Raw genomic sequence first — 27,970 nt, 5'->3', positions numbered from 1 at the left:
CAATAGTGGTAAGAGAATATTCAGAATTTTTGTAGGGCTCTGATTTCCTTCTTTCATCTTCCTCCAAATCTAGTAAGATAAGAGCACTTGGCCTTGAGGCCAATTGACAGAAATGTGAACTCAGCCAAGTGAGAAAATAGGCCTATAACCCAGACTCTACTGCACCAAAAAGACCACAGACTTTCTCTGGAAATCATCGTAGTTATATGTGACACAGTACTTGTGTTCCATGCCAGTGTTGTTACACAAGCCTACTGGTAGACATCCATAGAAAACTCTCATGTAGACTAAAACCAAGAAGTCAGCAGGACTGTGTTCCCTTCCGGAGGCTCTAGGGGAGAAACATTTATTTGCTTTCTATAGCTTCTGAAGGCTGCCACATTTCTTGGTTTATGGTCCTCCCCTGAATCACTGTTTCTACTCCCATTATCACACCTCTTTCTCTGACCCTCCTGCCTCTATTTTTCCCTTTAAAGGATCCCTATGATTACATCAGACCCACCCAGATAATTCAGCATAATCTTCTCAAGATATTTAACATAGCCACGTCTGCAAAATCCCTTTTGCCATAAAATGTAACATTGACAGGTTTTGGGAATTGGGACATGGACATCTTTTGGAGGAGAGAGACATTATCCTGTCTACCATACTCTAGAAGAAATGTCAGGAAAAAGTCTTTGTGACCTCAGGTTGGAAAGAGCCTTTAAAATGTGACATACAGGGGCGCCTGGGTGGCTCAGTGGGTTAAGCCGCTGCCTTCGGCTCAGGTCATGATCTCAGGGTCCTGGGATGGAGTCCCGCATCGGGCTCTCTGCTCAGCAGGAAGCCTGCTTCCCTCTCTCTCTCTCTCTGCCTGCCTCTCCATCTACTTGTGATTTCTCTCTGTCAATAAATAAATAAAATCTTTAAAAAATAAATAAATAAATAAAATGTGACATACAAATACATAACCTACAAAAATTAATGAATTGGGCTTCATCAAAATGAAAACTTCACTCTGCAAATAAAAAATAATTATTAATAAAATGAAAAGGCAAGCCACAGACTGGAAGAAACTTTGTAGAAAATATATCAAACAAAAGGCTTATATCTAGGATTTGTAAATAAGTCTTACAACTCAATAATAAGACTACAAAAGACAAAGGCTACAATGTAATTTTTTTAATGGGAAAAAATCTGAAATTGGGGCACCTGGGTAGCTCTGTTTTTGAGCATCTGCCTTAGGCTCAGGTCATGATCCTAGAGTCCTTGGATCCAGCCCACTTCAGGCTCCCTGCTCAGCAGGAAGCCTGCTTCTCTCTCTCAAACTCCCCATGCTTGTGTTCCCTCTCTTGCTATCTCTCTCTCTCTCTCTCTCTCTCTCTGTATGTACGGCTCTCTCTGGCTTATCAAACAAATAAATAGAATCTTTTTAAAAAATCTGAAAATTCAACTACTACCTCACCAAAGAAGCTGTACAGATGGAAAAAAAGCATATGAAAAGATGTTTGACATCATATGTCATTAGGAAAATGCAGATTAGGACCACAGTGAGACACCACTTCACACCCACTAGGATGGCTGAAATGAGCAAAGCCCACTGTACCAGAAGTGGAGTTGGGGGGGAGCAGCTCACTTTCATACACTGCTGGAGGAGTGTAAAAGGTAATGGAAGGGAAAGCTGTTTGCCATTTCTTAAGAAATTAAAACTATAGCCCTTCTATATGATGCAATTATTCCATTCCTCAATATTTACTCAAGAGAAATAAAAGCACATATCTTTACAAAGACTTGTAAACAAATGTTCACTGCAGTTTTATTTGAAAAGCCAGAAACTGGGGGCAACTCAAATATGCATCAGCAGATGAATGGATAAACAAGCTATTCTATCTCTCTACAATGGAACACTACTTATCAGTAAAACAAATTATCCTGCAACATAGATGACTTTCAGAATAATTGTGCTGAGTGAAAAAAGCCAAACAAAAAATACATACAATATGAGTACATTTTATGAAATTGTAGAAAATGCAAATTAATCTGTAGTAGCAGAAAGCAGATAAAGATCACCTGGGGATGGAGGAGGGTTGCCAGGGAGAGGTAAGAGGAGGATGAGAGGGAACAGAAAAGTACAAGGTATCTTTTGGAAACAAGAGAAGTGTTCATTATCTTGACCGTGGTCATGGTGTCCCAGATGTATGTAAAAACTTTAATTGTACACTTGCAATATGTACAGCTTATCTTATGTCAATTATACTGTAAAGCTGTAAAAAAATTAAATAGTCAAGAAAAAGTGAGTGAGCAAGACAGAAAACCAGATCCTTGGGTTAGACAATGCAGAAGTTACTAGGAGCTTCTGCCAGAGTGATTTGGGTGAGTGAGCAGCCAGCCAGCCAGTCTGTAGTGAGCAGAGTGACAGGAACTTCCAATTATAAAATTATGGCAAATTATGTACTGCCCAAAATGCTCAGTGCAACAAAAATATACAGAAACGAAGAATAACATTCCTTTAAATATATGCTCTTTTTTTTTTTTTTAAGCAAACCACTGCTGAATCCAAGCACAAAAAAGAGAAATTCCAAGGGAAAAATGGGGAAGCTCAAAAAGAATGAATTATGGGAGTAGATAGAAACCCAAATATACCAGTGATCACAATAAATGCTCATTGTTTAAACTCTTTAGTTAAAAGTGACTGAAAGGGGTGCCTTAGTGGCTGAGTAGGTTAAACATCTGCTTTCAGTTCAGGTCATGATCCCAGGGTTCTGGGATCGAGCCCAGCATCAGGGTCCCTGCTTAGTAGGGAGTCTGCTTCTCCCTCTGTCTCTACCCCTGCTCATGTTCTCTCCTCTCTCTCTCTCTCTCACACACACTCCTTTTTTCACTCTCTTTCTTGCTCTTTCTCTCAAATAAATAAAAACTTTAAAAATAATAACAACTAAGGTGAGTGCTGTGAATTGTGTAAGACTGATGATTCACAGACCTGTACCCTGAAGCAAATAATACATTATAGGTTGATTAAAACAAAAAATAATAAATAAATAAATAAATAAATAAATGTGACTGAAATATTGGATTTTGAAAGCCCAGCTTTATTCTGTTTCTGAGAAATACACCTAAGAGACATAGAGAGATTGAAAATAAAGGAATGCTTGAAATCAGGTAACATGATGCCCCCAGTTTTGTTTTTCTTTTTCAACATTTTCTTAGTAATTCAGGGTCTCTTCTGATTGCATACAAATTTTAGGATTATTTGCTCCAGCTCTTTGCAAAATACCTGTGAAATTTTGATTGGAATGACATTAAAAGTATAGATTGCTCTGGGCATTATAGACATTTTAACAATGTTTATTCTTCCGATCCAAGAGCATGAAATAGTCTTCTATCTTTTTGTGTCTTCTTTTATGAGTGTTTGATTTCTTTTATGAGTGTTCTGTAGTTCCTTAAGTACAGATCCTTTACCTCTTTGGTTAGATTTATTCCCAGGTATCTTATGGTTCTTGGTGCTGTAGTAAATGGAATCAATTCTCTAATTTCCCTTTCTGTGTTTTCTTTGTTAGTGCATAAGAAAGCAACTGATTTCTGTACATTAACTTTGTATCCTGCCACATTACTGAATTGTTGTATGAGTTCTAGTAGTTTGGTGATGGAGTCTTAAAGCTGTGATCACCAAGACAGCATGGTACTGGCATAAAAGCAGACACATAGACCAGTGGAACAGAGTAGAGAGCCCAGATATGGACCCTCAATTCTATGGTCAAATAATCTTCGACAAAGCAGGAAAAAAACATACAGTGGAAAAAAGACAGTCTCTTCAATAAATGGTGCTAGGAAAATTGGACAGCTATATGTAGAAGGACAAAACTCGGCCATTCTCTTACACCGTACACAAAGACACTCAAAAAAGATAAAAGACCTCAACGTGAGACAGGAATCCATCAGAACCCTAGAGGAGAACATGGGCAGTAACCTCTTTGATATTAGTCACAGCAACTTCTTTCAGATATGTCTCCAAAGGCAAAAGAAACAAAAACAAAAATGAACTTTTGGGACTTAATCAAGATCAAAAGCTTCTGCACAGCAAAGGAAATAGTCAACAAAACAAAGAGGCAACCCACGGAAATGGGAGAAGATATTTGCAAATGACAGTACAGACAAAAGGCTGATATCCAGGATCCATAAAGAACTTCTCAAACTCAACACACACAAAACAGATAATCATGTCAAAAAGTGGGCAGAAGACCTGAACAGACACTTCTCCAATGAAGATATACAAATGGCTATCAGGCATATGAGAAAATGTTTGTCATCACTAGCCCTCAGGGAGATTCAAATTAAAACCACATGGAGATACACCTTACACCAGTGAGAATGGCCAAAGTTAGCAGGACAGGAAACAACGTGTGTTGGAGGGGATGTGGAAAAAGGGGAACCCTCTTACACTGCTGGTGGGAATGCAACTTTGGAGCACAGTATGGAGATTCCTTAAGAAATTAAAAATAGAGCTTCCCTATGACCCTGCAATTGCACTACTGGGTATTTACACCAAAGATACAGATGTCGTGAAAAGAAGGGCCATCTGTACCCCAGTGTTCATAGGAGCAATGGCCACGGTCACCAAACTGTAGAAAGAACCAATGCCCTTCAGTGGACGAATGGATAAGGAAGATGTAGTCCATATACACTATAGAGTATTATGCCTCCATCAGAAAGGATGAATACCCAAGTTTTGTATCAACATGGACAGGACTGGAAGAGATTATGCTGAGTGAAATAAGTCAAGCAGAGAGAGTCAATTATCATATGGTTTCACTTATTTGTGGAGCATAACAAATAACGTGGAGGACATGAGGAGATGGAGAGGAGAAGGGAGTTGAGAGAAATTGGAAGGGGAGATGAGCCATGAGAGACTATGGACTCTGAAAAGCGATCTGTGGGCTTTGAAGGGGCTGGGGGTGGGAGATTGGGGGAGCCAGGTGATGCATATTACAGAAGGCACGTATTGCATGGAGCACTGGGTGTGGTGCATAAATAATGAATTCTGTTACACTGAAAAGAAATAAAAAAAAATAAAAATTAATGAATAAATAAAAAGAAAATAAAGGAATGGAAAAACCCAAAGAAAGCTGGTATAGGTCTATTAATATTAGAGAAGATAGCTTTGAAAGCAAAAACCTTCATTAGGGATAAAAAGTTTATTATGTAATAATAAAAAGAGCCTCTCACCAAGAAGATGTACCATCATAAACTTGTTTATGTACCTACTAACATAATGCTGAAATATATAAATCTAAAGATGACAGAGTTAAGAGTAAATTGACAAACATGCCACTTTTGTGGTTATGTTAAATGTTAAAATCATCCTTCTCTTAATAGCAGATGAAAAACTGGTCAAATTACTGAGGATTAATAGTGTTAATGAGGATGTAGCAGCTAACAAGCTTGAGTTAATAAACATTTATTAAACCCTGCATGAATTTATTAGAAAATACACGTTATTTTCAATCACCTAGGAAACATTTATGAAATAAAACTTGGATTATGCCATGAAGCCAGTTTCAACTAATTTCAAAGAATCAGTATCATACAGATCACACTCTGGTTATAATTAAATAGAAATCAGAAACAAAAAGATAACTAAAGCATACATTTAAATAAACCATGCGTCAAGGAGGAAATTATAATGGCAATTAGAAAAAAAATATATAGGAGAAAGTCCAAGTCTAAACACCTTGCACTAGTGTTTGAAGTTTCATATAATTACAGAAACAAGACAATTAGGGAGTGGTAGGACTGTGATAAAATAAAGAGAAGATTTTCTGCTTAAAAATATTCAAACTCACGCCCACCAAAAAACTTCAACAAAAGAATACTTTTGCTTCTAGATTTAACCCCTAAGCCTTCCCTTTAGGGTAACCCTGAAATTATATGGAATCATGCTGAGAAATTATTTGAGAATTACTCCTGAGTCAAGTCAGGAAGAAAATATCCTTTCTGGTTTTTTAGACTATTTATTTACTTATTTGACACACAGAGAAAGAGAGAGACAGAGCGCACAAGCATGGGGAGTGGCAGGCAGAGGGAGAAGCAGACATGGGACTTGATCCCAGGATGCTGGGATCATGACCTGAGCCAGAGACAGACACCTATGTGACTGAGCCACCCCAGTGCCCCCCAAATATTCTTTCTTCATAAGATTTAGAACCCAATATTCAACAAAATCAAATGCTTTTTTAAAAAGACAGCTACTTTGCTGTGCAGAAGCTTTTGATTTTGATGAAGTCCCAAAAGTTTATTTTGGCTTTTGTTTCCTTTGCCTTTGGAGACATATCTTCATCAAATCGAAAGCTTCTGCATAGCAAAGGAAACAGTCAAAAAAACCAAAGAGGCAACCCACGGAATGGGAGAAGATATTTGCAAATGACAGTACAGACAAAAGGTTGACAGTCTCTTCAATAAATGGTGCTGGGAAAACTGGACAGCTATACGTAGAAGAATGAAACTCAACCATTCTCTTACACCGTACACAAAGATAAACTCAAAATGGATAACGTGAGACAGGAATCCATCAGAATCCTAGAGGAGAACGTAGGCAGTAGTCTCTTGGATATCAGCCACAGAAACTTCTTTCAAGAGATTTCTTCAAACGCAAAAGAAACAAAAGCGAAAATAAACTTTTGGGACTTCGTCAAAATCAAAAGCTTCTGAAGAAAACAAAGAGGCAACCCACGGAATGGGAGAAGATATTTGCAAATGACAGTACAGACAAAAGGCTGATATCCAGGATCTATAATGAACTCCTCAAACTCAACACACACAAAACAGACAATCATATCAAAAAATGGGCAGAAGACTTGAACAGACACTTCTCCAATGAAGACATACAAATGGCTATCAGACACATGAAAAAATGTTCATCATCACTAGCCCTCAGGGAGATTCAAATTAAAACCACATTGAGATATCACCTTACACCAGTGAGAATGGCCAAAATTAGCAAGACAGGAAACAACATGTGTTGGAGGGGATGTGGAGAAAGGGGAACCCTCTTACACTGTTGGTGGGAATGCAAGTTGGTGCAGCCTCTTTGGAGAACAGTGTGGAGATTCCTCAAGAAATTAAAAATAGAACTTCCCTATGACCCTGCAATTGCACTCCTGGGTATTTACCCCAACGATACAGATGTAGTGAAAAGAAGGGCCATCTGTACCCCAATGTTTATAGCAGCAATGGCCACAATCGCCAAACTGTGGAAAGAACCAAGATGCCCTTCAACGGACGAATGGATAAGGAAGATGTGGTCCATATACACTATGGAGTATTATGCCTCCATCAGAAAGGATGAATACCCAACTTTTGTAGCAACATGGAAGGGACTGGAAGAGATTATGCTGAGTGAAATAAGTCAAGCAGAGAGAGTCAATTATCATATGGTTTCACTTATTTGTGGAGCATAACAAATAACATGGAGGACATGGGGAGTTAGACAGGAGAAGGGAGTTGGGGTAAATTGGAAAGGGAGGTGAACCATGAGAGACTATGGACTCTGAAAAACAATCTGAGTGGTTTGAAGTGGCGGGGGTGGGGGAGGTTGGGGGTACCAGGTGGTGGGTATTAGAGAGGGCATGGATTGCATGGAGCACTGGGTGTGGTGAAAAAATAATGACTACTGTTATGCTGAAAATAAATTAATTAATTTTTGAAAAATTAAAAAAATAAAAAGACAGCTACTTTTCATATTGCAGCATTCATACATTTTAAGGAATATTAAACCTGCTATTCCAGTGCTCTTGCACAGATGACAACAATTTTGTAATCTACAAAGTTTATTTTATATTTTTTCCTCAAAGGCTTTTATTTTCATTGAGACAAAGTGAGACCTTTTGCCAAAATAACCTGGAACTCAAAAAAATGCCTGTCCATCAACAACACCCAGCCAGGGAATCCAGTTTCTTGGTGGCAGCCCATTCCCTTACTCACAGGGTTCTGGGAGGTGATGTTGAGAAGGGATAGGGGCAGGAATGAGACCACAGGCATCTGGGGATAGTCATTTTCCAGATCGCTGGTCATTTGGAATGTGGGACTGTGGAATTCTCTAGGCCTGAAGCCACCATAAGTCTGTAAAGAGATGTCGAGCTATAACAGTGCTGAAAGGGCCACTCACGTGCTCTGTTGTCAGGAAGTCAGTTTCTGATTTAATACCACAGTTGGTGAGATGAGGGAATGGAGGTGTTCCAAAGGCCACACTGAGGAAACAGGAGCTTGCTGCAGGGCTGTGAGTGGGCTTCTGTGCTTGCCAAGGCATGTGCACCTCCACACCTTGCTCATCCTGGTAGGGCTGTGAGCAGTGCCTAGCACCTGGGACATGGGTGACTGTGCCGCTGAATACTTGTTGGGAACCCTGGGAGACCAAGGTTTCCTAAGTGCACATCTCCCCTGGATACCACACAGCAATCTCATAGCCCTCCTTTCCAAATGGTTTAATTTTAAATGTTTCCTTTCCAATTTCTCATTCCTTTCTGCTTTGCAACAAATTTGAAACTATAGTATCATCATTCCTGATGTTCTGAATCTATCTAGTGCCTTAGAATTGCAAGCTTTGGTGTTTGTTTTTCTCCACTTGGTTAAGGAGTAATTAAAAACATTTGCTTTGGGAAATCTCTTATGACAAGTCCTGAGAAACCATGCTTAGGAAGGGCTGGTTGAGTAAATAGCTTCTGTACAAAACCTGGCTACAACTTGGCCAAGTGCTTGCTCCACTCCTGATCTAAGGAGTCTTTGGGGAGTTGATGATTGAAGGTTGGGGGCAGTGGTGCCTGGATGGATCAGCCAGTTAAGTGGCTCCTTTGGTTCAGGTCATGATCCCAGGGTTCTGGGATTGAGACCCTCATCGTGCTCCCCACTCAGAGGGAAGCCTGCTTCTCCCTCTTCCTCTGCTTGTGCCTCTCTTTCTCTCAAATAAATAAATAAAATCTTTAAAAAAGAAAAAAAAAGTTGGGTGTGGCATTATCACCACATTCAAGTATTGTCTAATACTTGCTACAACCATGATACGTGGATGAAACTGTAAAATAAAATATTATCCTGAAAGAAACAAGTCAGATCCTGAAGAGTACATACTGCATATTATGGTAATTTGAAATTCCAGAAAAGGCAAACCTAGACTGTGTGACAGAGAGTAGGTCATTGGGGAGGTACAGAATGACTGGGAGGGGGAAGGGGCTTTTTTTTTTTTTTTAGGAAATAAAAATACTCTAGATTTTTATCATGATAGTAGTTACATGGGTGTCCACATTTGTCAAAATGCATAGATCCATCCACTTTAAACAGATGTATATAAATTTATATCTCTACATGTTGACTAAGAAATATGTAATGACAGGGGTGCCTGGGTGGTTCAGTCAGTTGAGCATCCAACTCTTGATTTCGGTTCGGGTCATGATTTCAGGGTGATGGGATAGAGCCCCAGGTTGTTTTCTGTGCTCAGCGGGGAGTCTGCCTGGGACTGCCCCCCTCCCTTTGTGCCTCCCTCCATTCTCTCTCTCTAAAATAATTTTTAAAAATGCATAATGACAAAAGGAAAATTTGCAAATACTTGCACAGTTCTCTATTTTTCTTCCTATTCTCAAAACTGTCTTAGGCATTTATAATATCACAAAATGTGTTTGAAATAGTATCGCAAAAAGCATTTGAAATTCAATAACTCTTGTATTTTTTTGACTCCAGGAAACATAACTCAGAAAACACTTCTAAGTGTAAGAGTGCTGACTTTAATCCAGTTGGTTACATAACAACAAGCAACACAAAACAAACATATATTAATGTGTTCTTTCCTGCTGAAAACATTAGGCAGAGGTATGCTTTTCATCATGATTCACACAACACATTTATACTTACTTCAGCTGTACATGCTCATTTGTCCTATTCTGATTTTTTAATAGGGTCGCCTTTAACTATGTGCTATATTTTCTCCTTACTGTTTGGGTTTGGCTTCATTCCTTATTTCCTGTGTCAATAAAAGGTAGCTCTTCATTTTTACCTCTCTTTTCCTAGGTGCACATGGGGAACTAATGAGATGTTTCTGAACCTTCCTCCTTCTGACAAAGGCTGGTGCAGTGTAAACATGTGTGCAAATATCCTGAGGCCTTGTCTCTGACTCCTCTCTCCTTGCCCTTCTAGACTCCAGAGCCAGGTTCACACCTGCCAGGTGAAGACAAGATTGAAGACATTCAGCTCCCCACTTCTCCTGCAGAACCAAAGGAATGGGGACGGAGCCAGAAAACAGACCACAATGATTTTGAGACACTGTTCCACCATAGCAAAAGTTATTCAGACACAAAAACCGACCCCTTTGAAAGTGCTTCTGACACAGAGTCCCTGCCTGGTGACCTCACAGGGGGACTCTGCCTTTCTCTAAGTGGTACCTCTGTGGACAGAGAAGGACACTGGGGATGCCCTGACATTCCAGCAACCACACCTCCTCACAAGCAGCATTCAACTGGTGTCCCTAGGCTTGACCCAAGGGAGAACCTAGAGTTGTCCCTTGACCCCAAGGAAGAGTCTTACAAAAGTGGGTTTCAAGCCTTGGCTGAAGTTGCTGGAGAAGAGAAGACAGAACACCTCCAGGACAATGGCATGGCCAGCCTACAGCTAGAGTCTTTGCTGGCAGGGTCTCCTCACCACACAAAGTGCTGCTCACAGGATACCACAGGCAGCTACAGTCTCCAGCCCGCAAGAGTGGTGACTGCACAAGACCTCAGGGAATTCTCTGTTTTTTCTCTTCAGAAATCCAGGTCTGAGAGTTATCTGGGCATCCCAGTAGTCTGGCCCTTCCTTCTCTGGTGCTGTGAACTGGGCCAGAGCTGGCCACATATCCATAACAGGGCCAGGGGTTCAGGGCTGCCTTACAGAGGTCCACTGTACACCACCACCCCTTTGGGAGCCAGGACAAAGAAGGGAAGTATTCTAGGCCCCAAAGACAACATGGACTTGCTCTGCGCCGAGCCTTGCTCTGATGTCCCTTGCCACATTCCTTTGGGGACCTCTTACCTTGCATATGGCAAGCTTCACCATAGTGCCCCAGAAAATATTAATGACAAGGACAGGACATCCCCAGAGCACTGCTGTCAGCACATGAGAACACTGACAAGGGCCCATTCCATAGCAGTGTTTCCCTTAAGATATCCTGAGAATCCTCCAGAACAGAATTTTGTGAAATTTGGGACTCATTTGAAGGAAGGGATGGGAGCAGAACAAAATCCAAGAGCACAAAACCCTCTTCACCCTGTTCCCACCCAGATGTCTCCTTTGCCTTCTGTTTTCCAAAGAAGGGCCCCTTACTTGCAGGTCCAGGATAAACTCAGGGCTCCTAGTTGGAAAAGGGCCTTTCAGAACACACCCTCTGAATTTCTCTGGCTGGAAAACCAGTTGGGACAGGATTCTAGATCCTGCCCAGTTTCTTCATGCCTTACTGCCGAGTCTGTGAGCCTTAACACAGAGGAAGTGCCAGTGCCCACACAGTACAAGTTAGAACAAAGCCCAGAAAGCCTACAAGAGGAACCCCAAAGCACTGGCCCTTCACCAAACAATGCTGATGTGAGTGACAGGCAAAACTACCTTCAGGACATTTCTGTTGAGGCAGGAAACCAAACCAGTAATTACAGATCAAAGTACATTCTCAGTGCAAAAAGAAAGCCACCTGTTAGGGCCAAGTTTCCACATCATTCTAGCAATAGTGGGTCACAGGTGAGGAACAGACACTGGATGCGTTGCTGTGAAGGGAGTGATTATTTAGTCACTCCAGAGACTACCCTGAAAACAAGTGCAACAGATACTTCAAAGGAAGTGGAAGACGTGATGGTTCTAGACCCCAACTTCACTGAAAATGCCTTGAAGGAATTTTTGGAAACCACAACAGCCACTGTGTCTCATTGCAGTGGCGGGGATGAGTGTGACCAGGGACTGGAGGGTGGTACCCAGGACTCTAATGAGGGCCTGAAGCTAGAGCCCAAAGTACACACCTCTAGGGGCAGGTGCACACTCATCATTATAGCTGTTGAGCAGAAAGGTCTGCAGGCCACCGGGAGGAAAGCAGGTCCTCTTCCAGAAACACAGTCCGTATTTCTGGAGCAAAGACCACCATCTCCCTGCAGTGCTGGAGCAACCCCCTGTGAATCTCCCAGGGCTAGGAAACCACAGACTTGTGGCTGTGAGTATGAGCTGCCTGATGCCAGTGGACTGGGAGGTGATGATGGAACTCTTTGTCAGGGGGCCAAAGCCGCAGAATTTGAGGTAGTTCTGCTCCCCCAAACTGCCTCCCAAAAGAGGCCCCTGGGCAAAAAGACTTGTTCCCAGGAGCCCACCCAGGGCAAGAGGAGCACAGGGGATGTTGCAGAAAAAAACCTGCCTAGGGCAGACAGAAAGCATGCTGCTAGGTTGCTGGGCCCTGGTCCTGAAGACATACCCAAAGCCTGGATCCTTCACCCCATGGGCAGTCAAAGAGCACAGAGCCCCGAGGCCAGAACTGGGGGTGGGGAAGTGGATGGGGTGGAGAAGGGCTCTGGCATCCCTGCCTCTGCCAGCGCCCAAGCTATTCCACAGCCCGGCCCACCCCATCATTCCTGCAAGGCTTCGCAGGAACCCAGGAAGCGCCTGACGTTTCCCAAGGTGACCTCCGTCAGGAAAAGCAGGTCCTTGGTTGCCAAGACCCCAGGAGGGGATGCCGGTGCTCAGGGACCCCGGCATCTTCAGCCTGCCAGGCCTGCCGCAGCCAGCATATCTGCCTGGACCGTGGGTCCTTCAGGCCTGGAGGAACTGCGTGGGGATGGTGCAGGATCTGCGGCCTGTTGGCAGAATGCCGTTGGTGAGGATGAGCCTCCTATACACCAAGTGGGCATGAGAACCTCTAGGAAGGTCATCCCCCAGGGCGCAGGGGGCAGAGCTGCAGGTCTGAGAGAAGTGGACAATGTGGAGACACCAGGGGACCTCAGTAGCAGAACCCTATCCTCTGAAAGCTGTGATGCTAAGAAACTCAAAACTCCAGAGAAAAGGCTCAGGGCAAGGTTGGCCTTAGCTCATAAGACCTTTGCAAATTTTTTTGAGTCAAAAGTTTTAGAAAAAGAGAACACTGATGAATGCTCTCCAGGTTCTTTCAAGGGCCAGAAGGAGAAGAGCAGACCACAGCAGAGTTCCTGGCGTGCATTTCTGAAAAGCAAAGATGCAGAAGGCCCCAAAAGGCCCACTTTAGTAAGTCTGGTTCCAAGACAGAAAATCTTGAATCCCCTCAGACCTTCTCCACCAAGGAACAACAGTCACTGTGAGGAGCAGGTAGAAGACAAGGAAAACTGTGTTTTTGGAGATCCCTGGTCCCCTCCACATTCTCCCACACCAGTGTCACCCAGCAATTTGGTTTCTCCAGATAACAGGAGAAAAAGTGAGCCAACCATCAAATGCACCAGCCCCCAGGAAAGCAGTAGGTACCTAAGTTCAGGTATCTTTCCTGAAAAGTCCTGGTTGATGTCACCCACCAGCCCTCATGCCCAGCAGGCTGGGATCAGCTGCACTCTTCCTTCCAGTTCTACCTGTTGCCTGGCATATGGAAGGCAAGGCATGCCTTGCAAACCCATGAGTCCCAAGCCCCGGAGCCCTAGGCCTGGTGTTCATTGGGAAGATTTCCACTACACTGGCAGGAGCAGTGCCATCTCCATGGTTTCTCTTGGAAGCTACATTGATGTGAGTAACAGTCCAGAGGCTTCTGAAAGGTCCAAGCACCCCAAGGCCCCGGCAAGCCTCCTACTTTCTCTGCAGACACGAAGCCAGGATGACCGGAAGGAAGAGAGTGGGAAAAGAGGCTGGCATCACCATGGTCTGAGCATAGCACCCTCACTCAGGGACCTTCCTCGAAGTGAGGTGAGTTACCTGTGACTAGCACCAACTTGTTTATTTACCTCTAAATGCAAGAGGAGGGAACCACATAGGAGATTTTCCTAAGAGAGGGGAAAGGTGAAGCAGGAAGGCCAATCTGCCTTGCATGGAGACTGTACCATTTAACACTCCCAGAGTGCCTTCATCAACATAGTGTGTGACCAACTTCTGAGAATTTGCCAAACTAATGAGTAGGAAGTGACATTTCACTATAATTTTGTGTTTCTAGGCTTTATTTTCCTTGTATAAATCCAGCCATTTAAATTCCCTTTTCTATCAATTGCCTATTCTTCTATCAGGTGGTTGTTGCAGACTTTTTCCTATCAGCCTTCATCATTCCCCACTGTGAAATTTTTTAAAAAAGAAATTCCCCTTTGTTGTCTTCTAATATTCTTAATGTGTGTATTTTTTAAAATTTAGGTCTAATACCATTGAGCTTATTTCAGTATAAAGAGATAGCTACTGGGTCTTCTGAATTTCCTAATAAAATAAAATGGCCTCTCTCCCAAAGCTAAGACCCGAAACAGGGTAACGTGTTGGGTCAGGCACAAGAAAGGGTAAAAAGGCTTGGGTTTTCTCATGAGTCACTGCTCTCAGGAGGAGGTAGGTTTTTTGAAATTCCAGAAAGAATACCCTTGGGGCTGTGAAAGAAAACCTCCCTATGCCTTATCCACCCCTGCATCTGTGTGCCCCTGCCCCTCCACTTCTTTAGAAAAATGGTATTATGTCTCCCTTGTGCCCAGCACTGTGCTGGTGCAAAAGGACCTCAAGTTCAACGTTAGTCTCCAGACAGAGCCAGGCAGTGCACACCCAGCTACACACTGCCTGCTGGTTCCTGGTGAGCCCCTCCCCTGAGCGACCCATCTGTCTGGAACCAGTAATGCTGGGCTGGGTCTGTGCTCTCCCTCCTGCCTACGTCAGCCATCCAGGTACTCCTGTGGGTCTCCTGTCTCAGAACACATGCATTTTTCCTGTGTTCATGTATTTGCTGCTCTCTTGTCTTTCTACATGTTCTGATGTGCATACATATTAGGCTGTCCCTCTCCTCCCATAAGATGTGAAAGACAAAAAGAAATAGTAGCTAACATGGGTCACCCACTTCATGCCTGTCCCTTTTCTGGGCACCTTCCAGGTGTTTGCCTCAGGTCCACTACATCTGCTCTTTCCCTTATATAACACCTGGACAGACTGTGTGGGTCTTAACAAGCAGGGACGTGATAGCAAAGTGCCCGGAAAATGACTAGGCATGAAGTGGGTGTTAGATAAATGTTAGTTCCTGTACCTTTTTGTCTTTCACATCGTACTGGAGGAAAGGGAAGGCCTAGTGGGCTTGCACGTAAGAACATGTAGGAAGGGGCTTTTCTGGGTGGCTCAGTTGGTTATGCGGCTGCCTTTGGCTCAGGTCATGATCTCAGGGTCCTGGGATGGAGTACCACTTGCTCAGCGGGGTGTCTGCTTCTCCTTCTGCCCCTCCCCCTGCTTATGCTCTCTCTGTCTCTCTCTCTCTCAAATAAATAAATAAAATTTGAAAGAAATAAAGGAAGAAAAAAAGAAAGAAAGAAGGAAAGAAAGGAAATAAATAAATGTAGGTAGACAAGGGAGCAGCAGATACCTGAACACAGGAATGGAAAGGGGAGGAATGCTTTCAAGTTTGCTCTAGCTGAAGCTCCTGAGCAATCATGGAACAAGAACCTCAATTTGGAGATATGAAGGCTCCCTTTTGTGGCTGCTCCTCAGAGAGCAGGCAATGATTGTAGGAGTAATTAGCAAGGAATTCAGTCACCATTCCCATTTATTCCTTCCACAGTGCATTTAAAGAACAAGGGTTCTTTTATTCCAATACCCTAAGACAACCATGGTTTTTTTTAATGGCAAAGTTCAACCATAATGTTTTTATTTTTTATCTTTTTTTATTTTATTTTTTCAGTGTTCCAGGATTCATTGTTTATGCACCATACCCAGTGCTACATGCGGTACATCCCCTCCTTAATACCCACCACCAGGCTCACCCATTTATTTCTCAGAGTCCACAGTATCTCATGCTTTGCTAAGACAACCATTCTTAATATTTTAAGTTTTCTTCCAGCTTCTTTTCTGTAAGTATGTTTTATATATTTATGATGTTTGCAATAATGCCCTCTATAGCCTTTAATTTTCTATGAATTTGCATCCTGCACTTTGTTTCTTTAAAACTCCTTTAAGTTAAGAAATTCAGAGGTCATACAGAAAAGCATAATGCACAAATGTGTAGATAATATATTCTTGTAAAACAAAAACCAAGTAAGAACCACAAGAAACACTATACCACCCCATCCCTTCCTGTAGTGCCCTCTCTTCTCTCTGACACTAACCACTGCCAACCTTTATGGTACTCACTCCCTTGCCTTTCATTATAACTTTACTACTTAACTTTGCACCACCAAAGCACATAGTTTATTTTTGCCTGTTTTTGAGCTTTACTTAAATAAAAACTTATTTGATTTCCTTTAAACCTATTCATTCTATTGTCTGCCTTCTTTTACTCTAATTTTGTTAAGACTCATTCTTATCCTGTGTATCTAATGTTCTTTCATTTTTTCGTTATAGAGAATTACTCTGAATCAGCATATTACACTGTGCTTATTAGTGAGCTATTGCTAGACTTTGGGGCTTTCTCCAGTTGCATCTGTTGTGAACAGGGCTGCTAGGATCATTTGTGCCCAGGTGCCTACTGTGCCTGCACATGCATTTCTCCCCAGTGCATTCAGAGGAGTGAGATGGCTGGCTCATTGGGGGATGCAGATCTTCAGCTTTACTAGATACTGTCAAATATTTTCCCAAAGTGATTTGCCAATTTATACTCCTTCCTTGAGATTTCTTTTGCTCCATATTATCATTAACATTTGTTTGGTATTATCAGTCTTGTTAATATTAGCCATTCTCCTAGGTATGGGTAGAGGTTGTCTCCTTGTGGTTTTAATTGGCATTTCCTCTATAACTATACTTATATGCTTATATGGCAATTTGGATATCCTCTCTGGGGACTTGTCTGACCTAATCTCTTGCACTATTTGTCTGTGAGGTTGCCTTTTTCTTACTAATGGTATATATTCTAGATACAATCCCATTATTGATTAAATATGACACAAATATCATTTCCCACTCCATGGCTTGTCTTTTTCCTTCTATAATGATATCTTTTGATGAACAGAAGTTCTTAATTTTGATGTTTTCATGTATATCCACATTTTCTCGACCCCAAATTTAGGGGATTGATAGAATCCCCTAAAAAACTTTTTAATTAAAGATATTTATTTATTTATTTGACAGAGAGACAGAGAAAGAGCATGAGAGGGGAGAAGGTCAGAGGGAGAAGCAGACTCCTTGCTGATCAGGGAGCCCAATGCGGGACTCTATTGTGGTACTTCGGGATCACGACCTGAGCCAAAGGCAGTCACTTAACCAACTGAGCCAACCAGGTGCCCTCCCCTAAATAACTTTTTTTTTTTTTTTTTTGACAGAGAGATCACAAGTAGGCAGAGAGGCAGGCTGAGAGAGAGAGAGGAGAAAGCAGGCTCCCCGCTGAGCAGAGAGCCCGACGCGGGACTCAATCCCAGGACCCTGAGATCATGACCTGAGCCGAAGGCAGTGGCTTAACCCACTGAGCCACCCAGGCGCCCCCTAAATAACTTTTAACAAAGATTTCCTAGTCTTATTTTTTTCTTACATTTAGATTTCTGAGATGGCTAAAACTGGCTTTTGTGTTCTGTTGGTTGGTTTTTCTGTCTTTGTGCCAGTTCAGTGTCTCATCAGTGTAGCTATATAGGAAGTGTTGCTGTCCAGCTGGTCAGATCCTCCCACCTGGTTCTCCTTCAATATGAACACTTTTTGAGTGCCAGCCGTTCATCAGGCAATATTCTAAGTGCTATGAATACAATGTGGAAGAATATATAAAGATCTCTGTCCTCAAAGGAGGCATGGTGGGAGTAAATAAATAATTGAGCAAATAAGATTATTTCAGATATTGAAGAGACTGTAAAAAACAAAAATGTAATTAAAAAATTGGAAAAGCTAATAGGATAGAGATTTGGGCGCTATGAGAGTCAGGCTCCCTTAGCTTGCAGGTTTGGCGTCTAAGGAGTTGAGCCAAGCTTTGGGTGATGAGAAGCCAGAAAATGAGGACTCTCAGGGCCAGTCCAACATTTCAGTGACATGGAAGACTCTCCTTGCCGAGAGACTGCCATATAATCGAGCTCCCCACAATGTTACCTCATACATGGGACAGCACAGCATGTTTGTATAACGGAAAACAAAAGGAGGCAACATTTGGGTATGAAAAGTTCCACTTACATGTAGACATTTCTTCCCTTTTTAATTCAAGTTTCGGGGCAAGGAATCTATGATTCCAGGCAAGCAAGCTTTGCATCTTATCTATAAACTAATTTGTGCACACATGGGCTTGCACTCCTGGCTAAGGGGGTTTAAGGAAGAAGACCAAGATCAAGAGGGAGCAAGATGAGAAAGAACTGTGGATGGATGAGAGAAATGGAGAAAAGCTATAAGTTTTGAACAACTGTGCATTCTTGATTCCCACTCTGTTACTTCCTAACCATGATCCTTGCTGTAAGACCTCACTGGGGCTCTGTTACCTTATTTGTAAGGGTCAGACAAGGTAATCTCTTGGGCCTCTGCTAGGTAGAATATCAACTTTCTGAATGAATGCTGGAGAGTTTTTCTGACCTTCCCCATGGTCTTCTCTGACTTTGAAAGCAAGGATCCAAAGTATGGTTTCTACTGAGAGATTTTAAATGAGCTGGGTAGGAGGGAATACATTGTGAACATTTTATAACCTTTCTGATGGGAATGTAAAATAGTATAGCCACTCTGGAAAAAAAAAAAAAAAAGTCTGGTGATTTCTAATTAAACCTAACCTGGGCTTACCATATGACCCAGCAATTACCCTCGTGCACATTTATCTCAGGGAAATGAAACTTAGTTTACACATGAACCTACAAATAAATGTTCATAGCAGCTTTATTCATAATAACCCCAAACTAAAACAACCTAGATGTCCTTCTACAGGGGAATGGTTAACAAACTGTGCTACATTCCTAAAAAATTGAACCATTGACGTATGCAACAACTTTGATGGATTTCAAGGGAATTATTCTGAATGAAAAGAAAAGCCAGTAGAAAAATGTAATGTACTGTAGGAATCCATTTATATAACATTCCTAAAATGAAAGAAAAAAAATATGGAGATGAAGAACAGATTGGCCGGGGCAAGACGGCAGAGAGGTCCACTAAAGTGAGCTGATTATATACCACAGTGCCCTTAAAACCCATGAAATCAGCTTGAAATGTAGGATTATACACTTCTGGATCTCTGCCAGGGCAGAAGACACTAGTGGTGAGAAACGTTTCAGGGTACGCCTTGCCTGGATCACAGTTGATACATTCAGCTCCACATCCCCTCTGCCATCTCTCACCAAAATGAGTAGAAGTAAGAATGCCCAACAGAGGAAAAATTCAGAGACTATGCCCTCTCCAGCAGAGCTGATGGATATGGACATAAACAGTATGTCAGAAAGGGAATACAGGGTAACAGTTATGGAGGCAATGGCTAGTTTGGAGAAAACCATTAACGACAACATGGAATCGATTAGGGCAGAATGGGAAGCCACCAGGGAAGAAGTTGAAAATGCTCTCAATGAGTTTCAATCTAATATAAATTCTTTAACAGCTAGGTTAACTGAAGCAGAAGATAGAATTAGTGACCCAGAGCACAAACTGATAGAGAAAAAAGATCTGGAGGAGGTCTGGAACAAACAGCTTAGAAACCATGAAAACAGAATTAGGGAAATAAATGATGCCATGAAACATTGCAATGTCACAATTATTAGAATCCCTGAGGGGGAGGAGAAAGAAAGAACATTAGAAGATATAGTTGAATAAATTCTTCATGAAAATTTTCCCAGTCTGGCAAATGTAACCAGCATTTGTGTCCTAGAGGCAGAAAGGTCTCCCCCCAAGATCATAGAATATAGAAAGATCTCCATACAACTGATTGTGAAGCTGATGAATCATAATATTAGATAGGAGCTCTTGAGAGCAGCTAAGAGGAAGAGATTCCTTATGTACAGAGTAAGGCTTATGAGAATAACACCAGACCTGTCCACAGAAACCTGGAAAGCCAGAAAGGGCTGGCAAGACATATCCAGGGCACTAAATGAGAAGAACATGCAGCCAAGAATACTTTATCCAGCAAGACTGACTTTCAAATGGATGGAGAGATAAAGAGCTTCCAAGACCAGGAAGGTTTAAGAGTATGTGACCACCAAGTTGGCACAAGAAATATTAAGGGGGCTTCTATAAAAGAAGAAAGAACCCAAGAGTGTCATAAAACAGAAATTTATGGAGACAATTCTATAGAAACAAGGACTTCACAGGCAACACGATGTCAATAAAAATGTATCTCTCAATAATCAATCTCAATGTGAATAGCCTAAATGCTCCCATAAAATGGCACAGGGTTGCAAATTGGATAAAACGACAAGACCCGTCCATGTGTTGTCTACAACAGACCCATTTTGAACCTAAGGCTACATCCAGACTGAAAATGGAGAGAAGCATCTTTCATGCCAGTGGGCCTCAAAAGAAAGAAAAGAGTAGCTATTCTCATATCAGATAAATTAGATTTTAAACTAAAGACTGTAGCCAGAGATAAAGGACACTACATCGTTCTTAAAGGGCCCATCCACCATGAAGATCTAACAATTGTAAATATTTATGCCCCCCAAAAGGGAGGAGCCAACTAGGTAAGAGAACTGTTAATCAAAAAAGAGTCATAATGATATGAGTACATTAATAGTAGGGAATCTTAACATGCCACTCTCAGTAATAGATCATCCAAGTAGAAAATCAATGAAGAAATAAGAGCATTGAATGACACGTTGGACCAGATGAACTGCATAAATATATACAGAACATTCCACCATAAAACAACAGAATACTCATTCTTCTCAAGCACACATGGAACTTTCTCCAGAATAGACCACATACTGGGTCACAAATCAGGACTTAACCAGTAACAAAAGATTGAGATTATTCCCTGTATATTCTCAGGCCACAATGCTTTAAAACTGGAACTCAACCACAAGAAAGAGATTGAAAAGAATTCAAACACCTGGAAGCTAAAGTCTACCTTGCTTAAGAATGTTTGGATCAACCAGGAAATCAAAGAAGAACTTCAACAATTCATGGAAACCAATGAGAATGAAGACACTTCAGTCCAAAACCTATGGGATACAGCAAAGGCAGTCTTAATTGGGAAATACATAGCCATCCAAGCCTCCCTCAAAAAAAAAAAAAAAAAAAAAAAAAGGAAAATCCAGAATACAATAGCTCTTTTTACCCCCTTAAAGAACTGGAAAATCAACAACAAATTAAGCCAACTCCACACACAAGAAGGGAAATAATCAAGATTAGAGCAGAGATCAATGAGATAGAAACTAGAGATAGAGTAGAACACATCAACAAAACTAGAAGTTTTTTTTTTTTGAAAGAATCAACAAGATTTATATATCACTGACCAAACTAATCCAAAAGGAAGGAGAGAGGACCCAAATTAATAAAATTATGAATGAAAAGGGATAGATCATGACTAACAGCAAAGAAATAGAAACAATCATCAGATATTATTATCAACAGTTATATTCCAAGAAATTAAGCAACCTAGACGAAATGGATGCATTCCTAGAAACCTATAAACTTCCAAAACTGAGTCAGGAAGAAATTGACAACCAGAATAGACCAATATCCAGTAACAAGATTGAAGCAGTGATCAAAAACCTCCCAAAAAACAATACCCCAGGACCTGATGGATTCCTGGGGGAATTCTACCAAACATTCAAAGAAGAGGTAGTACTTATTCTCCTGAAGCTATTTCAAAAAATAGGAACAGAAGAAAACTTCAAGACTCTTTCTATGAAGCCAGCATTACCCTGGTCCCCAAACCAGGCAAAGACCCCACCAAAAAGGAGAATTTCAGACCAATATCCCTGATGAATATGGATGCTAAGATTCTTGACACATCCTGCCTAATAGGACCCAACAGTACATTAAAAAGATTATTAACCATGACCAGGTGGAATTTATTCCTGGGATGCAGGGGTGGTTCAACATTTGCAAATCAGTCAATATGATAGAACAGATCAATAAGAGAAGAGAGAAGAACCACATGGTCCTCTAAACTGATGCAGAAAAAGCATTTGACAAGATATAGCATCCGTTCCTGATTAAAACGATTCAAACTACATGGATAGAGGGAACATTCCTCAACTTCATAAATCTGTCTATGAAAAACCCACAGCAAATATCATCTTCATTGGGGAAAAGCTGACAGCCTTCCCTTTGATATCAGGAACACGAAAAGGATGCCCATTCTCACCACTATTGCTCAACATAGTATTAGAACTCCTAGCAATAGCAATCAGACAACAAAGAGAAATAAAAGGTATTCAAATTTGTAATGAAGAAGTCAAACTCTCTCTCTTTGCACATGACATGATACTTTATATGGAAAACCCAAAGGACTCCACCCACAAATTACTAGAACTCATACAGCAATTCAGTAGTGTGGCAGGATACAAAATCAATGTACAGAAATCAGTTGCTTTCTCATACACTAACAATGAAAATACAGAAAGGGAAATTAGAGAATTGATTCCATTTACTATAGCACTAAGAATCAAAAGATACCTGGGAATAAACCTAACCAAAGAGGTAAAGGATCTGTACTCGAGGAACTACAAAACACTCATGAAAGAAATTGAAGAAGACACAAAAAGATGGAAGACCATTCCATGCTCATGGATCAGAAGAATAAACATTGTTAAAATGTCTATACTGCCTATAACCATCTATACTTTCAATGCCATCCAGATCAAAAATTCACCAGCATTTTTCCAAGAGCTAGGACAAACAATCCTAAAATTTGTATGGAACCAAAAGAGACCCCGAATTGGTAAGGAAATGTTGAAAAAGAAAACCAAAACTGGGGCCATCACATTGCCTGATTTAAAGCTTTACTACAAAGCTGTGATCACCAAGACAGCATGGTACTGGCACAAAAACAGACACATAAACCAGTGGAATAGAATAGAGAGCCCAGATATGGACCCTCAACTTTATGGTCAAATAATCTTTGACAAAACGGGAAAAAAATATACAGTGGAAAAAAGAGTGTTTTCAATAAATGGCGCTGGGAAAATTGGACATCTGTGTATAGAAGAATGAAATTCGACCATTCTTTCACACCATACACAAAGGTAAACTCGAAGTGGATTAAAGACCTCAACATGAGGCAGGAATCTATCAAAATTCTAGAGGAGAACATAGGCAGTAACTTCTTTGACATCAGCCATAGCAACTTCTTTCAAGACACATCTCCAAAGGCAAAGGAAACAAAAGGGAAAATGAACTTTTTAGACTTAATCAAGATCAAAAGTTTCTGACATTGGGGATGGTATGTGCTATGGTGAGTGCTGTGAAGTATGTAAGTCTGACAATTCACAGACCTATACCCCTGGGGAAAATAATACAGTATATGTTAATAAAAATTTTTAAAAATAATAATAAAAGAAACTAATAAAAATGAAAAAGGAGGTAAAAAATCAAAAGCTTCTGCACAGCAAAGGAAACAGTCAACAAAACAAAGAGACAGCCTACCGAATGGGAGGAGATATTCGCAAATGACACTACAGATATCCAAGATCTATAAAGAACTCCTCAAACTCAAGACACACAAAACAGAATATTATGTTTAAAAAAAAAATGGGCAGAGGACAATGAACAGACACTGCTCCAAAGAAGGCATACAAAAAGCTAACAGACACATGAAAAAATGTTCGTCATCATTAGCCATCAGGGAGATTCAAATCAAAACCACATTGAGATACCACCTTACACCAGTTATAATGGCCAAAATAAACAAGACAGGAAACAACATGTGTTGGAGACGATGTGGAGAAAGGGGAACCTCTCACACTGTTGGTGGGAATGCAAGTTGGCGCAGCCACTTTGGAAAACAGTGTGGAGATTCCTTAAGAAATTGAAAATAGAGCTGCCCTATGACCCTGCAACTGCACTACTGGGTATTTTCCCCAAAGATACAGATGTAGTGAAAAGAAGGGCTACCTGTACCCCAATATTCATAGCAGCAATGGCCATAGTTGCCAAACTGTGGAAAGAACAAAGATGCCCTTCAATGGACAAATGGATAAAGAAGATATGGTCCATATATACTATAGAGTACTATGCCTCCATCAAAAAGGATGAATACCCAACTTTTGTATCAACATGGACAGGACAAGAAGAGACTATGCTGAGTGAAATAAGTCAAGAAGAAAGAATCATGTTTCATACGGTTTCACTTACTTGTGGAACATAAGGAAAACACAGAGGATATGGGGAGATCAAGAGGAGAAGGGATTTGGGGGCAATTGGAGGGGGAGACAAACCATGAGAGATTGTGTATTCTGAGAAACAAAACTGAGGGCTTTGGAGGGGAGAGCTATGGGGTGTTGGGTGAGCCTGGTGGTGGATATTATGGAGGGCACGTATTGCATGGAGCACTGGGTGTGGTGCATAAACAATGAATTCTGAAACACTGAAAAGAAATTTAAAAAAGAAAAAAACGAACAGATAGGCCATAGCCAGAGGTTGAGGAGAGGCCTGTGGATGTGGTAATAAAAGAACAAAAGGATCCTAAAGTGTTGACATATTTTGACTATGTTGGTAGATTCCTGAACCTACGTAAGTGATAAAACAGAACAGAACTAACAGAACTAAATAAACACACACACACACACACACACACACACACACCCCTGCAAGGAAAACTGGGAAATCTGAATAGGATCTGTGGGTTGTATCAATATCCTGGCTGTAGGAACGCCTGGGTGGCTCAGTGGGTTAAAGCCTCTGCCTTCGGCTCAGGTCATGATCCCAGAGTCCTGGGATCGAGCCCTGCATCGGGCTCTCTGCTCAGCAGGGAGCCTGCTTCCTTGTCTCTCTCTCCCTGTTTTTCTGCCTAGTTGTGATTTCTGTCTGTCAAATAAATAAATAAAAACTTAAAAAAATATATCCTGGCTGTAATATGCAACATTCTTTAAGATGTTACCATTCTAAGAATCTGAGTACAAAGTACACAGGATTTCTCTATACTATTTCTTACATCTGGGTGTATATCTACAATTATATCAAAATTCAAAGTTTAGTTTGAAGAAAATATTTATATCATTAAATTAATACCTGGATGGTATTCAGTGGTATATATGCATTAGAAATCTCAGCCAGTTCTCTATTGTTTTGAACAATTAGGTTGCTTATCACTTTTTAACATAAATAAGGCTATATTGAACATCTTTGTAGATAAGCTTCTCAAAATGTTTTATTCTCCCTCCTTTTTATTTTATTTACTTTTAAAATTATCAAAATTATGCATACACATAGTTATAAAATCAAATGTTACTTAGATAATGTTTTTCTTTTTTTTAATTAACATATAATGTACTATTTGTTTCAGGGGTACAGATCTGTGAATCATCAGTCTTACACAATTCACAGCACTCACCATAGCACATACCCTCCCCAATGTCCATCACCCAGCCACCCAATCCCACACCCCTCCCCTCCAGCAACCCTCATTTTGTTTCCTGAGATTAAGAGTCTCTTGTGATTTGTCTCCCTCCCCAGTCCCATCTTGTTTAATTTTCCCTCCTTTGCCCCCCAAAACCCCCCACCCTGCCTCTCAACTTCCTCATATCAGAGAGATCATATGATAATTGTCTTTCTCTGATTGACTTATTTTGGTTAGCGTAATACCCTCTAGTTCCATTCAAGTCATTGCAAGTGGCAAGATTTAGGAGGTTTTGATGGCTGCATAGTATTCCATAATGCTTTTCAAGTGTTAACACACATATAAACCACCTGGGCTCCATTGAGGGACAGGTCCTGATTCAAATGTTTGGATGAGGCCTGAGGTTTGCATTCTGACACGTATCCAGGGGCTGTAACTGCTGGTCCTCGCCCTCACTAGCAGTAGTTAGAGGTTAGAAGTTTTGAAGAGGTTAGAAGACATCCTTTGGAAATAATAGCCAGCTGGCTTGTTCCTCCCTGCCCAGAGACAACCAAGTTAGGGTTTTTTTTTTTTTTTTTTAAGATTTTATTTATTTATTTGACAGAGAGAGATCACAGTAGACAGAGAGGCAGGCAGAGAGAGAGAGAGGGAAGCAGGCTCCCTGCTGAGCAGAGAGCCCCATGTGGGGCTCGATCCCAGGACCCTGAGATCATGACCTGAGCCGAAGACAGCGGCTTAATCCACTGAGCCACCCAGGCGCCCCCAAGTTAGGTTTTAATAGTAATTTCAAACTTCTATTTTGACTTATTATTTTTAAATACTATGTATTAACTTCCAGTTTTGATAGTCATGAAGATTCAGCATCTTGCATCCAGTCTCCTTTTCCATCCTCCTAATACCATTCTTCTAGTATATAGTTAAATCAGTAACAAGTTTTCTATCCTTATGGATATGAAAGTATTCTTCAGTGTAAATCCAAGTGGTAAGCTTCAATGGCATTTTTTTTTATTTTTTTTTCTATAGTTAATATTTGTTGAATTTTTCATATGTGTGATTTTTCTATAAATCTATTCTTAAATATGACTGTAAGATCACTTATAAACTATTTTCCAAATATTCAAACATGTCAGCATTCTATCAAGTCTCTATTCTTTTCTAGAGACCTGCCTGCCAGAACCCTCTGACCTCCTGCTATACTTTGGACTAGTTGTTCCCAGGAATTCTACATAGCTTTCTTCTCTAGTTTCCTGTTTCTTGGATCCTGGGTCTTCCTTCCTCTACTCCTTTATTGTGTACAAGAACATCCCCTACTAGCTTCCTAAGAAAAGGTATTAGGAGGAATTGTTTTTTTAATTTTTGCATGTCTGGAAAAAAATACCCTTTTAATTTTTATACTTGATGTATCGATAGCTGGGCTTTGTATAGAATTTCCTTCTAAAAAGTGAAGACATTGCAACGCTATGTTCTAATACCAAAATTGCTGGTGAGAAGGGTGATAATGTCATTCCAGGCAGTCCTGCATAGCTTGGTTCATTTTGTTTGTTTTTCTTTAGAAGCTTTTAGGGTTCTTTCTTTTATTCCTGGTATTATGAAATTTCTTAGCGAAATTCTGGATATATGTTTCTTTTTATTCATTGTGCTAAACATTCAGTGTACCCTTTAAATCTGAAGTCTCTTAACCTTCAGTACCAGAAAAAAATTAGGTATTATTAATTGATTAGGTATAATTAATTTGATAATTTCCTTCTCTCCCTTTACCCCTAGAGCTCCTGTTAGAGGTTGTAATTCCTTGACAAATCTTTAATATTCTTACCTTTTCTGTGTTTCATCTCTATATCTTCGTTTTATTTTGGAGGGAGGAGAGATTTTCTCAAACATATTTCCAGCCCTCCTATTGAATATTTTCAATGTTCTCCAATTTTATTTTGTAATAAAAATGGCTTTCTCCTGGCTATATGACTAATATGTGCTCATTACAAAGAATTCCAACAATAAATAAAAATACAGAGAACACAAGAAATTCTCTGTAATCCTACCACATTATGGTAATCAGCCTAATATTTTGGTGACCATTATATTATTCTTCATTTTATAGAAACACAAATGTCAAAAATGTCACACCTTTAATTTATACAAACAGAATATTACTCCTGCTGTTTTTAATCATAGATGCTACCAGTGTCCCTCTTCCCACCTCAACATCACTTCACTGTGGTCCCCCATTAGCCCATGCCTACAGCCTAGTGAATGATCTCTATATTTTCTCCATACACTTATAATCATGTTTAATACATATACATACATACACACCTATACAAACACCCTTTCCTGTATCTTAAATTTACCCCTTAACAACATTCATGGAAATATTACCAAGGTACTTGTAAGTAATGGTTGCATAATATTCCATGTTGTGAGGGTATCAAAATTTTTTCACACTTTTTCTGTTCC

At 40.7% G+C, this 27,970-nt stretch overlaps 2 protein-coding genes across 6 annotated transcripts in view; both read left to right on the top strand.

Moving 5' to 3' along the window:
- The window catches only part of LOC309843461 (uncharacterized protein), a gene marked incomplete at its 3' end in the record, with an annotated part of 96,351 nt that extends 83,941 nt beyond the window's left edge, over positions 1-12,410 (top strand). Inside the window, exons 2-3 of the mRNA XM_082688979.1 lie at positions 10,156-12,267; positions 12,387-12,410. Of these exons, the coding sequence (XP_082545105.1) occupies positions 10,156-12,267; positions 12,387-12,410 (2,136 nt within the window). The remainder of the gene's footprint in view (positions 1-10,155; positions 12,268-12,386) is intronic.
- The window catches only part of ARHGEF4 (Rho guanine nucleotide exchange factor 4), a 161,341-nt gene continuing 145,735 nt past the window's right edge, over positions 12,365-27,970 (top strand). For 3 of the 5 annotated variants that reach the window (XM_082690354.1, XM_082690353.1, XM_082690351.1), the window contains exon 1: positions 12,366-13,884. In XM_082690354.1, the coding sequence (XP_082546480.1) occupies positions 12,463-13,884 (1,422 nt within the window). In that variant the 5' untranslated portion in view covers positions 12,366-12,462. Of the gene's footprint in view, positions 13,885-27,970 lie in introns of all 5 variants that reach the window. The other 2 variants (XR_014300511.1, XM_082690352.1) reach the window with 2 other exon arrangements.

Source organism: Mustela nivalis, assembly GCF_964662115.1.
Source record: "Mustela nivalis genome assembly, chromosome: 11".
In the NCBI taxonomy this organism is placed as follows: Eukaryota; Metazoa; Chordata; class Mammalia; order Carnivora; family Mustelidae; genus Mustela; species Mustela nivalis.
The sequence above is the reverse complement of the archived record's forward strand: the minus strand, read 5'-3'. Positions and strand labels throughout refer to the sequence as shown.